Raw genomic sequence first — 15989 nt, 5'->3', positions numbered from 1 at the left:
GCCGCAAGCTGTGGCTTAGGTCACAGACGTGGCTCAGATCTGGCATGGCTGTGGCTGTGGCATAGGGCGACAGCTGCAGCTCTGATCCGACTCCTAGCCTGGGAACCTCTATATGCCACAGGTGCAACCCTAAAAACCAAAAAAAAAAAAAAAAAAGTATACTTTTCAGCAGTTCCTGAAGCAAACAATATAACTGATATTAGAAAATCAACAAGATGAAATTAAAAATAGTACTTATTAGGACTTAATAAGCACAACTAAAGTGGCACTTGGAAATGTGCAACCTTAAATGCTCATTATCAAAAAAGAGAAAGACTAAAAATTGAGTTAAGCACCTAGCTAATGAAATTTGAAAAAGAATCTTAACAATAATTGGAACAGTAAAAGAAATAAACAGAAGAAAACAAAAACAGAAATAGAGATGATTAACCAAATGAAAAATGGATTCTTTAGAAACAGATTTGTATTACGAGAAATATAGAACTTAACAGTTCGGACTCGGGATGAATAAAATCTAAATATGTGATTGACGTTAAATAGCTAGAAGCAATTAAAAACTATCCACAAAGAACACTGTAAACCAACTATAATGGAAAAAATAAAAATCATTTTAAAAAAGGAAAAAAAAACTACCCACAAAATTTACACCAGGTCCAGACAGCCACCTGGACATCCAGCACTCTGCCCCGTGCGCTGCTCTGGAGTTTGCAGAGGGCCTGGTCTGAGGAGGGACACTGGGGCGTGACTACCTTGCAGAGGAAGGGCAGCAAATGCCTGCTGAGCATCCACTACCAGGCACCACCACACTAGGGCACGTCTGTGAACCAGACACGCGAAGCTCTCTCTTCACAGGAGCCTTCATTCTGGCGGGGGCGGGGTGTGGGGGGAGCCTAAACAATAAGCCACAGTAAGTGAATTACAGGCTGTGTAGACAATAGGGTGCTGTGGAAGAAAGATCGGAGTGGGGAGGGGAGCATGGGGAAGGTGGGTCCACTTGGGGAAGAGCATTTACTGGGAAAGAAAACCAGGGGCAGCCAGGGGAGGGCCTGACAGCAGGACACCCACTCTGTCCCCATGGAACCCAAGGGGGTGAGAGTTCAGGGAGAGTGCAGTTGGACATGGGAGAAAGCAAGCCTGTGGGGTTTTCAGCAAGAGAGGGACTGTGGGGCCAGGCCACGTAGGCTAAAGTATGAGAGGGAGAGAAGGGTTGGGATCTGGGTGAGGAGTGGGCCCCAGGAGAGGCAAAGCTGGCGTGGGAGGGGGACACAGACATCCTCACCAGAAAGAGCCAGAAGAAGGGCCAGGATGCGTGGGCAGGGCGCCCATGCTCTTGGTGCCGCAGACCTCGAGGGTTTGGGCACCAGGGATGTCAGATGGCCTTTTTTGTAGCTGATGGGCCTGGGGGCAGCCGCGGGGTCCATCCACAGTCAGGTTTGACCCTGTGCCAGGCATGGTTCTGGATGCTTTGCCCACATGAGCTCCCACAGACATCATGGGTCTGAAGGTCTGCAGTGGGGAGAACCGGGGATGAGAGAACTGTGGGTCTTTCTGGAATCTTAGCCCTGATGGAAGCAGTGGGGACACAGAAAGGCCGTGGGGTTCGGAGGAGCCTCACCTTCAAGGACAGAGACAGGGGAGCAGAGCGGCGGGGCTAGGCTGGGAGGTGGTGAGGAGCAGGGGGTCTTTTAATCTCACCAAAAGTATGTCCCTGGGCTTCTCCACGGTAAACCCATGTTGCAGGGACAGGGGGCCCTCGTGCGGGTAAGATGCTTCTGGGTATTGGAATTTTTGCCCTTTGCCAGGGTGGTGGTGGGTTCAAGGGAGTGGTGCACGCTTGGAATGTGTTCGTGATGAACCCATGCTTTGTGCCAGGCACTCTGTGGAACCAGCACGGGCAGTGCAGGCTCAGCTGAGCCGGAGACCAGGGGTGTGTTGGTTGCTGATCAGCAAAGATGTGAATTCCCGAAAGCTTGGCAATCACAGTGCTGGACTCACCAAAGACAGGGGGGTGGTGGGAGGCCTGGGAAGGCTGAAGGGGCCCTCCTGAGGTCCAGGGTGGGTGGACAGGTGGGCACCTGGCCATCCAGGCCAAAGGCAGGTTTGCAGGGAGAACTCGGGGGCCTGGGGCTGCTCTGAGTCTGATGTGGTGAGAAGTGCAGCCTCCTTTTTCGGTCCTTTTGCTAATGGAGGACTCTGTTGAGCTGGTCCACGGCCTTGCAGCCGCCAGTGGGAGGGATGAGGCAGGGCAGGGAGGGGAAGCCCTGGGTGACTCAGGGAGGGGAGAACAGGGGCAGGAAGATGGTGGAGACAGGATGGGGGCCGGGAAGCACTGGTTTCCTCTCTCCAGGGCTGGGCCACATGCTTCCCAAGGTGTTTCCTGCAGATAAGTGGGCTTCCGATGGCCCCTTCCTGCTCCCCCCCTTCCCCTACCCCTCCCATCCTGCTCCAGCCCCTGGGGACCCTCAGCTCCCCCACTCAGGCCACACCAGTGGCCTTAGGAAGAGCCTGGACATCCTGGGGCCACACTTCTAGGCAGGGAGGGTCCGCTCAGGCTTGGGGAGAAAGCGGGACCAGATCACAGACAGCGCTGGAGATTCGGCTCTGCAGGGTCAGTGGAATCCTGGGAGGCAGAGATGCTTCCTGAAGGGGTGGTGGATGTGGAGGAGAGAGCCTGGGTTCCCTCAGGGGTCTGGGCTGGTCCTACCCCTCTCCTCCTCCTTGCTCTGGGGTGATCAGAGGCTGTTCTGGGGGCAGAGGGGTGGGCATTGGGGGTTTGTGGTAGTCAAGGCGGTTCTGCGGGGTGGGGGCTGTTCTTGGAGAGGTGTCAGGCACTGTTCCATGCGGGTCAGGGTGCTTCCTTCCTTACCGGGAGGAGTAGGGTGGTTTTCAGTGTGTGTGTGTGTGGGGAGGGGGGGCTCATTCAAGTTTATTTCTGGGAGGCTCAGGGGATCCAGGGCTGCTCTTGGAGGAGGTAGGTGCGGCTGGGCTGTTTTCTACCAGGGTCCAGGGGTCCGCAGGCTGGGTTGTTCTGTGAAGGTTACTGTGTGTCATGTGAGAGGGTGAGCGGCTGTGGGGGTCAGGGCCTGTTCTTTGGCGAGGAGTCAGGCATACTGGGGGAGTTCTGTGGGAGTCAGAAGCTATTTCTCGGAAAATCAGGGATATTTCAACGTTTAGGGACTGTTCTTTGCTTTCAGGCACCTTGGGGGCACAGGGTTTCCCAGCTCTGGGGGTAGTTCTGTGAGGCTGATGTGCTTTAGGGTGGCGGCGGGGGGTGGGGTGGGGGGGAGAGGATGGCATGCTCCAATGGGGCGGTGGTGCCAGAGCTAGTTTCTTTACTGCGCGCTCCCCTCTTTTCCGCCCACTCATCACCCCCTCCCGCGTTGCCACGACAACGCGTAAAACTAAAATTCACTTCCCCGTCACAGGTGGAGACTAGTAGCGCCCCCTCCCCTAAGCCCTTCCTTGTAGGTTGCGCCCCCATCCTGTCGTCGCTAAGGTGACTGGAGGGGGGTGACAGGCTTTGGATCTAGGCAGACCCGGGACCTGAGGAGGGGGGAGGAGGAGAGGCCAGCCTCAGAGTCCGGAGCGAACTCCCCAAACTCGGTTACGGTGGGGGAGCCGCGCTGAATACTGTTCGGCCATTGTCCTAAGGGTTAAGTCGGAGGGTTAATTGGTTCTGGCTGTGGGAGACCTCCTGGCCCCTCCCAGGCTCCGAGCTCCCCAACTTCCTGGCCCCAGGACTGGGGCAGGGTTGGTCCCTGTCATCTCTCTGGGGCCTTGAGTCGGGTGGGGAGGGGATGTCGGTAGAGTGGGGAGAAGCTGCCACCCCCGGAAATTAATTCTCCTGTTTTTCTCTCCCCTTCCTGCTCTACCTCTGGTCCCTGTGCCCAACGCGGCCCCCACCCCAGCTCCAGGACCCCTCCTCGCCGCATCTTCCCGAGTGGTCCACGGATGCTCTTCCGCAGCCGAAGGGCGGCGCGGCCCTTGCTGCTCGGCCACTCCCCCCACACTGAGGCCTAGGACTCCCCACACCCCCAGCGCAGCCCCTAGGGCCCCCGCCCTGCTGCGCGGCCCTAGCCCCTCGCACGAACCCCACTCCTCAACCCGCGACCCCGCACAGTCCCCCTCACCCTCGGCTGGCCCTGAGCCCTCCCGGCCCTCGCCTCCGGCGCAGCCCCCTTGCCACCCCCGCTTCCCTCCCGGCTCAGGCCCCCTCCCCCCGCCGCCCCCGCCCCCGGGGAAGGCAGGCGCCGAGCGGAGCCGGGGCCGATGCAGCTGAGCCGCGCCGCCACCGCCGCCGCTGTCGCCCCTGCGGAGCCCTCGGCGCCGCTGTCCCCCGCGCCGGCCCCGGCCCCGGCCCCCCCCGGCCCCCTCCCGCACAGCGCGGCCGACGGGGCTCCGGCGGGGGGTCAGGGGGGGCCGGGTCGCCGCGAGGAGCCCCAGTGCGCCCAGCTCGCGGCCGCGAGCGGCCCCAGCCCGGGCGCGGGGATGGATGGCCCCGGGGCCAGCGCCGTGGTTGTGCGCGTCGGCATCCCGGACCTGCAGCAGACGGTGAGCTTTGCCGCCCGGGTCCCGGCAGCACCCCTGCCCTCCTCTGCCAGCCCCCCACCCGCGCGCTGGGAGCCCGGCGCGGGAGACCCCAGGCCTGCGGCTACTCACCCCTCCCCCGCCGCCTCCGCCGGGACCCTCCCCCTCCCCCCGGGCGGGGGCGGGGCCGGGGAAGCACCGCCCTTGGGGCGAGGCCTCGCCGGCTGGACTCGGAGGCGCAGGGGCCGCGGCCCCCGCCGCCGGGCCCGAGAGTCGGGCGGGGCCGGGGGGTTCGGAGCTCCGCGCGGGGCGGGGGGACCGGCCCCTGCTCACGAGTCCGCTCCGCCGCAGAAGTGCCTGCGCCTGGACCCGGCCGCGCCGGTGTGGGCCGCCAAGCAGCGCGTGCTCTGCGCCCTCAACCACAGCCTCCAGGACGCGCTCAACTACGGGCTCTTTCAACCGCCCTCCCGGGGCCGCGCCGGCAAGTTCCTGGACGAGGAGCGGCTCCTGCAGGAATACCCGCCCAACCTGGACACGCCCCTGCCCTACCTGGAGGTGAGCGGCGGCCGGGGGCGGCGGAGCGCGCGCGGGACGCCCCGCCGAGCCCGGGGACCGGAGCGGTGGAGGGCGCGGCAGCGAGGGGCGCGGAGGGTGGGGGCAGGGGAGTTAGTGTGCGAGCGGGGCGGGGGGTGCCGAGCGCCCGGTGCGGTGTGTCGTGTGCGAGGTGTGAGCCGCGTGCGGTGCGCGCGGCCAGCGGCGCGTGCGGTCGGGTGTGAGCAGGCGTGAGTGCCGGAGCGCTGTCTGGAGTAAGCCAGCGGTCGTCTGTGTGCACATCCGTGTCGCCCTTGTCTGCCCCCTCCCCGCCCCGCGTGAAGTTGTCTGAAAGGCAACCTAAGTCGTCCTCATTTGCTCCCCGATTCATGATGTAAAGGTTGTTCACTGCCCTGCGAGCAGGGGCCCCAGACCCAGAGTTTGGGAGGTGGGTGGTGTCAAGCCCAAAGAGCCCTGGAACGAACCAGCACCACGGTGGCTGAGCTCAAAGCTGGCTTGGCCTCCGTGGTGGCACAGGCGAGTAGGGACAGATTTACCCAGACAGGTGGAGTCTAGGAAGGTAAGCCTGGAACCTGGCCTTGGAAGAGGACGGAGGTTTCCAGGGAATCTCGGGGATGAGGCGGAGGCAGAGCTGGGCATGCAGCACAGCTGACCTGCGTGTCCGTGGCGTCCGTGGCAGTGTGTATGGGTTTGTGTGGCTGGCAGGCAGGGGCTCTGTTGCGGGAGAGGGTGAGCAGTGTGGGGCCTTAGCTGCACACCAGTGGGCAGGCCTGGGTTCCGTGCGTGCTTTCACTCACTCAGCCCAGGTGGGCGCTTTTCTCCACCTTGTTTTTACCTGAGCAGTTTCGATACAAGAGGAGAGTTTATGCCCAGAACCTCATTGATGATAAGCAGTTTGCAAAGCTTCACACAAAGGTAAGGGGGCAGCCGTAGAGAAGGGACTCAGCTTACCTTCTCATCTCCCCCCAACCTCCCGCCCTGGCCCGTGTTCCCCCACCCCAGCCTTAACTGGGTTTTGTGAAGTCAAAATCATCCTTTCAGAATTCCCTTCTTGGGTCCCTTCCCTGCTCCCAGAACCCCCACCCCAGCTTGGTTGGGGCTGACCGGTCCATCCCTCCAGCTTTGGCTCAGCCTGCTTTCTCCTGTCATCAGAGGCCCAGAGTGGGTGTGGGGGGCGGCAAGAGGGCTGGGTGCAGACTGGGAGCTCTGTGTCTTTGGGGTGGTAGGTCTGGGGATGGTTTCCCATCAGATCTTGCTGGCCCCTCTGGTGGGACTCTGGCCAAGGGCTGGAGTGCGATGGGGTACAGTGTCTTGGTGAACACCTGGTGGGGGAGAAGTGGGCAAGCAGCTGGCGTGGTTGTTGAGGGGAGCTGAGCAGGGGTGGGGAAAACAGAGGCCAGCGCTCAGTGGTCATCCAGTGGTGAGCACTTGTAATTAGGCATCTCGTTCGTTTTCTCCGGGGAGGGACTATTACTGGTCCATTTCACAGATGAAGATGGTGAATTCCTGGGAAGTTAGGTGACTCGTTCACAGCTCTTCATCCAGTGGTAGTGGGGTTAGAGCCAGATGATCTCTCTGACTCTGGGGTCCCGTATCTAAACATACCTGTGGGGTCTTTACTTCTGGGCACCGTTGCTAGGAGGGCCTGACCCCAAATACTCTTTGAGGGGTATCTCCCTGCCCCTCAGGAGGGGTACGGCAGGTGCTACGGCCCTTCCCACAGGCAGACTCTAAACTCCCACCTGAAGCTCCCAAGGGCCAGCGGACATGTGTTTGCTGGAAACTTCACTGACAATCTCTGGAGCCTAAGAAAGGGATCTGAGCACTCACCCAGTGACCCCAGTGACCCTGCTGTGAGTTCGCAGCCTCCACGCCAGACTTCTCTGCTGCCCTGGGGCATGTGGTGGTCAATAGCTATGACTCTGGCTGGGCAGAGCCTCCTTTACTGGCCCTGGCGTGACCCTGTCATCCTGGGCTCCTCCCGTAGTCACCACTCTTCCGAAGTCGTCTCCAGTGATCCACAGGACACCAGTGACTCTTGCCTTTCAGTGAGTCCCACTTGCTTTTAGGATGAGTTTCAACTCTTTTTTTTTTTTTTGTCTTTTTGCTATTTCTTGGGCCGCTCCCATGGCATATGGAGGTTCCCAGGCTAGGGGTCGAATCGGAGCTGTAGCCACCGGCCTACACCAGAGCCACAGCAACATGGGATCCGAGCCGTGTCTGCAGCCTACACCACAGCTCACGGCAACGCCGGATCGTTAACCCACTGAGCAAGGGCAGGGACTGAACCCTCAACCTCATGGTTCCTAGTCGGATTCGTTAACCACTGCGCCACGACGGGAACTCCGAGTTTCAACTCTTAACCTCAGTGCTGTGTTTCTGCCCGCCTGGGCTCCAGCTGGTCCCCACCGTCACCGTGCGCCTCCTGGGTACAGCCAAGGTCTTCTGTTTCGGCTGTGAGCTCCCTTCCTCCTGTTTCATCATCCCGACCTGAGGGAGCTGGAACAGTCTCCATGGCACGCTTTCTTGTTTCTGACGCACTTTGTTTCTAGGGGGCTTGGGACCTCTGGCCAGGGCACCTTGCCTTGTGCACACAGCAGGGTAGCACCAGCAGGAGCTCATTGAGGCTTTGCTGAGTGAATGGATGCCACTGCCTGACTGGGTGAATGAATGAAATGCAGGCACAGTCGTGTCAGAGGAGGGGACACCTGGTGGTCAAGTAGGGACCCCGAGGTGGGAGTCGGCCATAGGGTGAGCTCTTGCGGAAGAAGGGCTAGAGAAGGGACAGGCCACCTCAGGAGTGATGGGGATGTGGGCTGCCCTGGGCTGGCTCCTGCCCAGGTGGCCTTGGGCTCTTCCAGGCTGGACAGGTTGGGGCACCAGGGCCAGGGAGAGAAGCCAGGGCAGTGGCTGAGGCTGGGGTAGGGAAGTCACTCCGGGGCCGTGACCAGGACAACCTGGGCCTTGTCGAGGGGCTGGCTGGGCTCAGGCTGACCACTGTGTTGGGCTTGGGATGCAAGGAAGCATTTCAAGCAGCACAGGGGTCCAGCTGAGCTAGGATTGGGGCCACAGTGAGAGTGCTGGGCTTAGGGTGACATGAGCGGAGTGACAAGGTCCCCACGTGAGATGGTAGAGCAGTGGGTGCCCCACAGGTGGCCTGAGGCTCCCTGGTGGAAGGTGGGTAACGGTCCGATGCTGGTGGCTGTGGTGAGGGCTGATCGGGATGGCTGGGTGTTCCAGGCGAACCTGAAGAAGTTCATGGAATATGTGCAGCTGCACAGCACGGACAAGGTGGCCCGCCTGCTGGACAAGGGGCTGGACCCCAATTTCCACGATCCTGACTCAGGAGGTGAGAAGCAGCACAGGAAGGGGCATGGCCTTGGTGTGGCCAGGATAGTAACCTTCGTGTGTCCCTTGAACCCAGAGTGTCCCCTGAGTCTCGCGGCCCAGCTGGACGATGCCGCGGACCTGCTGAAGGTGCTGCGGAACGGTGGTGCTCACCTGGACTTCCGCACTCGCGACGGCCTCACCGCGGTGCACTGCGCCACCCGCCAGCGGAATGCGGCGGCTTTGACGGTCAGTGCAGGCGGGGCCGCAGCCTGGAGGGGCACGTGGCCCTGTAGCGGGGAGGGGGGGCGGAGGCAGGCCTGGCGTGGATCCTGAGGCTGCTCGCCCGCAGACCCTGCTGGACCTGGGTGCCTCACCTGACTACAAGGACAGCCGCGGCCTGACGCCCCTGTACCACAGCGCCCTGGGTGGGGGGGACGCCCTCTGCTGTGAGCTGCTTCTGCACGACCATGCTCAGCTGGGGACCACGGATGAGAACGGCTGGCAGGAGGTCCACCAGGTGGGTGGGGAGCGCGAAGGCGGGGTCCCATGCTCTGTCTGTGGGGTTTGGGGTCTGGGCTCTGTCTGGAGACCCAGAGGCACCTCTGTCCTCCCCCAGGCCTGCCGCTTTGGGCACGTGCAGCACCTGGAGCACCTGCTGTTCTATGGAGCCGACATGGGGGCCCAGAACGCCTCGGGGAACACAGCCCTGCACATCTGCGCCCTCTACAACCAGGTGTGCCTGCGCGTGTGCCCACGCGTGTGTACACACAGGTGACGTTGTACATTGACTAGGTGTGTGCACGTCTGATCCTGTGTGTCACTCCACAAGTGCGTGTTCTGTGTCCTGCCATGAGCTGTGACCTCACAGGCCTGTGTGTGTATATCTGTCCCCCGAACATGCATGTCATACGTGTGTGTTCCCAACAACCAGTTGTGGATCGTGTGCATCTGGGCTGCTGGGCCAGGCGGGACCTGCACGTGTCCACCTGACCTGATGGTCTCTACACTACTCACGTGTGCATTGAACACTCGGGTGTGGGTGTGTGTGCCCTGCACCCCTGTGTGTGCACCCGCTATTGCCCAGTTTTGACCCCTCCTCTGACCCTCCCACAGGAGAGCTGTGCCCGTGTCCTGCTTTTCCGTGGAGCCAACAAGGATGTCCGCAACTACAACAGCCAGACAGCCTTCCAGGTACGTGAGTGTTTACAGGAGTGCGAGGCTGCCCCAGGGCATGTCTGTCCATCTCTGTGTGGCGTGGCCTCTCTGGACCTGGAAGGCAATGTGGGGGGCCTCTGACCCCAGGATCGCCCCTAGGTCAAGCAGAGGAAGAGGGTGGGCCAGTGCAGTGCCTGGCTCATGGGGCTTGTTCACCGTGGATGGTTCCCTTGGTTCCCCTTCCAGGGAGAAGAGAGACAGGTTAGGGGCTCTGGGGCCAGGAGAGCACAGGTGTGGGCTTGACATGCCAGAGACACATGGCAGAGCTATGCCAGGGGCGAGAAGGAGGGTCCTAGACTCTGGACTCATGTGATGTTTCTGAGTCCTTTCTCTGGCAGGTTTGGTTCTTGGCACCGGGATGACCAGATGGATGGGTCTGCGTGTGGTCTGGAGTTTGTGGGGGAGTGGGGACCCTGTCTTGGGGACGTTGGACCATGGAAGGAGCTGGCACTCTGCTCTCAGTGGGCACAGGGTCTTCCTAGTTCTCTGAGGAGGTGTGGGAAGATCGGGTCTGGCTGCCGCGGGGTCCAGTCAGGAGGGCAGAGGCAGCAGGGAAGGGCCTGCCGGGCGATGAGATGCAGGGTGAGGGAAAGAAGGGGGTGACAGGAGTGAGGCAGGGGTGGGCTGTGTCTGGGGCAGGAAAGATGGCATGTGGAATGGCCATTAGGAGCGCAGGCAGGACCACCGTTGGGCCCCAGCTTCAGCTCTGCAAGTCGCGCAGACTGGGACGGTGAGTTTGACAGGGGCCAGGGACTGAGCCTGGGGTGCTCCACTGAGGAAGACCCTGCACGGAGTCTAGGAAGGCACCCCCAGGGCCGAGGCGTGGCGAGTGTGGTGCTGCTGAGCCTCCCTCCTGCCCCTCCCCTCCCTCAGGTGGCCATCATAGCAGGGAACTTTGAGCTTGCGGAGGTCATCAAGACCCACAAAGATTCGGATGTTGGTGAGTTCTGCCCACCCAGGTCCCATTGAATGTGGATTTGTGGGGGTTGTTGGGGCCCAACAGTGCAGGGGTCTGTGGGGATGTTACAAGGGAGCCCCCTTCCCCTGAGCCTCTTCCTCCAGCTCTCCCAGTACAGCTGGGAGTAGTCCCAGGGGTCCATTCGTGGCCCCTGCAGGTATGGGGACTATGCTGAGGGAAGGGCCTGTGTGGCATGGACAGAGGGTTCAGGGTCAAGGGCATGGTCAGTTTAGGGCTGTGGGTGGGGTTTAGGGTCAGGTCAGTGTCAAGGGTATGGTTATAATGGTTAGGGCTGTGGGTTGGGGCCAGTGCTGGATTTAGGGATCAACTTGGGTTGAGAGTAGGGTTGAAGCTGGGGTCAGGGCTTATTTTCTGCTAGGTCATGTGAAGGGCCAGCAGGGACCATGTGGCAGTGGATCGCAACCACTGGCCCTCGGTGTTCCGTTTCAGCCTGTAATGTGAACAGTTAAAGTGGCCCTTAGCAAGCCTCAGTGTGACAAGATCATGTGTACGCACGCATGGAAAAGGTGGAACACAGTGCAGCTGAGAGAGGGTGGCAGCTGCCTCAGGTTGAGGGGCTCTCAGCTCTTGGCAGCCAGTGCCCAAGAGAAGTCTAGTGTGTATGTGCCCCAGAAAGAAAGCAGGGGGTGCCATCCGGTCTGAACCTCAGGTCCAGAGGGCTTGCCTCAGGCCTCAAGGAGGGCCTCACCCACTCCCATGTCACCCGTGAGTGTGTGGTTGGTCTGGAACCTGTGCTCGGGCCTGGAATCCTGCCCTTCCTCCTGGTTTGGGGTGGCTGGGGGTGGGTCTCTTCTCCTGGGAAGAATATTTTCCGGCCAGAGGCCACTCCTTCCAGTCACCTGGCCACAGAAGGGCTTGCCCCTCAGCTCCCTCTGTCCTGGGTGGACCAGGCTTTTCTGCACGTGGCTTTCTCTGGAGCACAGACTCCCAGGCTCCCCTTTCTTTCATGAGGTGCGGTAACCCCGTTTTTAAAAAACTTCAAGTGATCATGAACAGCAAAGGGCTAGGGCTGCTCTCAGGGTTCCAGTCCTTGTTGGTTCTGATGTGAGGTTACGGTCGGGTTAAGACTAAGGTCAAGTTCATGTTTAAGGAGTTTGAGGAGTCTTCCTGTAGAGAGTTTCTCCTGAACAAACCTCCCTGCAGTGGGGCTTGGCTATGAGCCCTCTGTTCCCCAGGCAGGGTCAGGGAGCCAGGATAGTGGAGAGACCATCCAAGGGTGCGGGCAGACCCTCAGACGGCAGCACCAGCAGGTGCATGCTGAATAAAGAACTGAGCTGAAAGGGGTTCCCGTTGCGGCTCAGCGGATTAAGAACCGACTAGTATCCATGAGGACTTGGGTTCAATCCCTGACCTCCCTCAGTGAGTTAAGGATCCGGTGTTGCTGTGAGCTGTGGTATAGGTCGCAGATGTGGCGTGGATCCTGCATGGCTGTGGTCTAGGCTGGCAGCTTTGCTCTGATTCCTTCCTTAGCCTCGGAATTTCCATGTGCCTCAGGTGCAGCCCTAAAAAGACAGCAAAAAGAAGAAGAAAAAAAAAAAAGGAAAAAAATAAGTACTCAGCTGATGAAGTGGTATAGGCTTGGGGTCCAGGTTCTGCTTTGTTCAGAACTGTGATGAAGTTTGAGGTTTGAATTTGGGGTGAGAGATGGAGCAAGGCTCCAGTTATGGTCTGGTGAGGGCTGGTAAGTGTCTTGGCGGTGGTTGCTGGCCTGGGAGAAGGCTGCTTTGTGGATATGTGGGGTCCTCTCTTTTGCTTATGATGTCACCTTGGAAAGCTGCTTGGGACCTCTGTGCCTCAGTTTCTTTAAGTAAAATATGGTGTTTTACGGTTATTTGCAACCCTTCCCCCTCTGACCTCATGTGGGATTCTGTTCTGTGGGTCTGGACTCTGGCAAGTGGTCTCAATCCAGCTGGTTGGAGGGTGGGGGCCTGTCCATGATCCAGGCTGAGACTAAGGAAGGCCTTAGCTGCCCCTCGTCTTTGGACAGAGATGCTAGGGCTCCCGGGTCGGCATTATTGCAGCTTTCGGTCGGGGCTTATCCCGAGTGCACTCACTTGGCTGGGGTTAGGCATTTTGTTGTTGAGCTGAGGGTCCATATCAGTTAGTGCCATTGTGGACATCAGCTCTGCTGGCCGTGCATCCCTACCTGCTCAGGTGTCACCCGTATACTCAGATGGCACAGCCAGCTGTCCCTGAGCTACAGGCTACTGTATTCATATTCATGATAAACTCTGTTCTCTTAATTCACCCTCTCAGCAACCCCCTCAGTGAATGATTATTATCAGTCCATTTTTACAGAGGGGAAAACTGAGGCACAGAGGTTAATGGCAGAGCCTGTCTTCAGACCTGGGCAATCCAGGGGTCCCCCCTTGTTCCCCTACTCCCTCTGCACACACCTTCCGTGAGTCGTCTGTTACATCCTACCCAAGCTTGGGACCCCAGGTGGGACCTGCACCCCAGGAGGAACAGCAGGGAGGCACTGCCCCACCAGCCTTCATTTTCTGCAAGGAGGAAGTCCCCCTGGAGGGATCTGGTCGGCTGAGACCTGTCGGTCTTCAGGGGGCAGTTCCCCCAAAGCCTCTTGGCAGCCCCACCTGCTCCCTCTAGACTGGCCAGCTGGAAGCAGGAACCCTACCTGGGAGCAGCCACCTCTGCTTCCTCACCTGTTGCCTTGAGTTACCTCTGGGTCCACAGGCTCTCCCACCTTCTCCTGTGCACGCTATACTGCTATCTCTCATTGACTTGCTGTCTCTGAGTGCTTTTGAAGAGTGCCCAGGGAAGTGCTTCTCCCTTTGTCATGTATATTTTGAGTCTCCTGGGGATCTGGTTAAAGGTAGATTCTGACTAGGAGGGTCTAGGTGGAGCCTGAGACTGTGCATTTCTAAAGAGCTGCAGGTGAGGCTGCTAGTCCGTGCTTTGCGTAACTGGAGTCTAGAATAGGGTCTGGCAAACAACGCCCTCAGGCCAAATCTAGTCCGGTCTATTTTTGTTTTTGTCTTAATTGAGGCTTTAAGCTTGAGGATTTAAATTTCAGTTAAAATTAAATTCATATAACATAAAATTAATAATTTTAAATTGAATAATTCAGTGGTATTTACTCCTTTCACAACCAGCCCTATTGAATTCGGAAACATTTGTTATCACAGCAAATGGAGACTCTGCGTGTTAAGCAATTGTTCCCCTCGTTCTCCTCTCCCTGAACCGCTGTCTGCCATTAACATACTCTCTGTCTATATGGAGTTACCTATTGCGAATGTATATGGAGTTACCTATTGCGTGTAAGTGGAATGACCTTGGTGTTTGGCTTCTTTCAACAAGCCAAAGCATGTTTTCACGCTTCATCCATACTGTTTCATTCCTTCTTATGGCTGAATTAATAGTCCGTTGTATATGTGACATTTTGTTTATCCATTCATCCTTTGATGGACGCTTGGATTGCTTCCATCCTTTGGCTGTTTTGAGTATTGCTGCTGTGAACATGTATGAATTGTATTTGTTTGAATACCTGTTTTCAATTAATTTGGGTGTATATTTAGGAGGAGCAATGCTGGGTCCTATGATAATTCTATATTTCATTCTTTGAGGAACTCCCAAGTTGTTTTTCACTATTTTACCTTCCCACCAGCAGTGTACGAGGGTTCCAAAATCTTCAAATCCCCACCAGCACTTGCGCAACTTTTGTGTTTTTGGTTTTGTTTTTGTTTTTTGGATTATAGTCTTCCTAGTCCAAGTGAAGTGGTATCTCATTGGGGTTTTGATTTGCATTTCCGTAATGGATAATGATGCATCTTTTTATGTGCTTATTGGCCTTTTGTGTATCTTTGGAGAAATGTCCACTTCTTTGCTCATTTTTACATTGCTCATAGAATAAGTTAGGAAGTGTTTCTTCCTCTTCTGTTTTTCTAGAAGAACTTGAGAAGGATTGGTGTTAATTCTTTTAAATGTTTGGTAGAATTCATTAGTGAGGCAATCTGATGCTGGACTTTGTTGGGAGTTTTGTGATTACTGATTCAATTTCTTTGCTTTTTTATAGGCCTGTTTAGATTTTCTATTTCTTCTTGAGTCAGTTTTGGTCATTTGTGTTTTGCTAGAAATTTGCCCTTCTCATCTAGCTTATCTAATTTATTGGCATCCAGTTATTTATAGTATTTATTTATACTTCTTTTTAATTGTATAAGATCAGTAGTATTACCCCAGTTTCCATTTCTGATTTTAGTTGTTTCTCTCTTCTCTTTTTTTCCCTTGATCTAGCTAAAGGTCTGCCAATTTTGTCGATATTTAAAAAAAAAACAAACAAACTTTTGGTGTTACTGATTCTCTCTGTATTTCTATTCTCTGTTTCATTTATCGCATATAATCTTTATTATTTCTTTGCTGTGCTAGCTTTGGGATTGGTTTACTTCTCTTTTTCTAGTTCCTTAAGATGTGCAATTAGCTTATTGATTTGAGAACTTATCACTTTTTAATGTAGGTGTTTACACTACAGATTTTCCTCTTAGTACCCTTTTGCTGTTTTGGTATGTTGTATTTTTGTTTTTATTTTCGCAAAGTGTCTTCAGTTTTCCTTATGATTTCTGTCTTCACAATGCATTGTTTAAGAATGTGTGTTTAATTTTTCACATATTTGTGAATTTCCCAGCTTTTTTATGTTCTTAATTTCTAGCTTCTTCCATTGTGATTGAAGAAGGTACTTTGTATGATTCCAGTCTTTAAAACTTCTTGAGACTTTCTGGTGGCCTCACAAATGGTCTCTCCCAGAGGATGTTCCACGTGCCTTGGGAAGAATGTGCACTTTGTTCTTGTTTTGTGGAGTGTTCTCTGTATACCCACTAGGTCTCATCAGTCAAGTCTCCTGTGTCTAATTGATCGTCTCTTTAGATGTTCTATCCATTATCGAAAGGAGGGTGTTGAAGTCTTAAATATTGCTATAGAACTGTCTGTTTCTCCAAATATGTTTGTTTCATGTATTTTGATGCTCTGTTGTTTCATGCATGTATGTTAATAATTGTTAATCTGTTTGATAAATTGACACTTTTATTGATATATAATGTCCTTCTCTGTCTCTTGTAACACTTTTTAAAGTCTGTTTTGTCTGATGTTATCGTAGCTGCGTAGCTCTCTTTTGGTTACTATTTACATGAAATATATTCCTTTATCCTTTTATTTTAAGCCTATTTGTGTCTTTGGATCTCAAGCGATTCTTTTGTAAATAGCATATAGTTGGATCATGTTTTTTTAAATCACCAACTGCTATTTAAATAAAGCTTTATTGGAACTCAGGCACACCCATTTGCTTGTACATTGTTTGAGGCTGTTTTCATGCTGCAGTGGCAATGCTCAGTCCTCACGACAGAGACCGTATGGTTTGCAAAGCCTGGAATGGTTC

The 15989-nt window shown here is 55.9% G+C and overlaps 1 protein-coding gene across 9 annotated transcripts in view; it reads left to right on the top strand.

The window, feature by feature from the left end:
• The window catches only part of SHANK3 (SH3 and multiple ankyrin repeat domains 3), a 51658-nt gene continuing 38126 nt past the window's right edge, over positions 2458–15989 (top strand). For 6 of the 9 annotated variants that reach the window (XM_021091270.1, XM_021091273.1, XM_021091269.1 and 3 more), the window contains exons 1-10: positions 2458–2608; positions 3909–4551; positions 4879–5082; positions 5923–5994; positions 8320–8428; positions 8504–8655; positions 8759–8926; positions 9026–9142; positions 9523–9600; positions 10498–10564. In XM_021091270.1, coding sequence (XP_020946929.1) covers positions 4270–4551; positions 4879–5082; positions 5923–5994; positions 8320–8428; positions 8504–8655; positions 8759–8926; positions 9026–9142; positions 9523–9600; positions 10498–10564 — 1249 coding nt within the window. In that variant the 5' untranslated portion in view covers positions 2458–2608; positions 3909–4269. The other 3 variants (XM_021091268.1, XM_021091271.1, XM_021091272.1) reach the window with 3 other exon arrangements.

Source organism: Sus scrofa, chromosome 5 (genome assembly GCF_000003025.6).
Source record: "Sus scrofa isolate TJ Tabasco breed Duroc chromosome 5, Sscrofa11.1, whole genome shotgun sequence".
Lineage (NCBI taxonomy): Eukaryota > Metazoa > Chordata > Mammalia > Artiodactyla > Suidae > Sus > Sus scrofa.
Note: the sequence above shows the minus strand (reverse complement) of the source record. Positions and strands in the feature narration are given on the sequence as shown.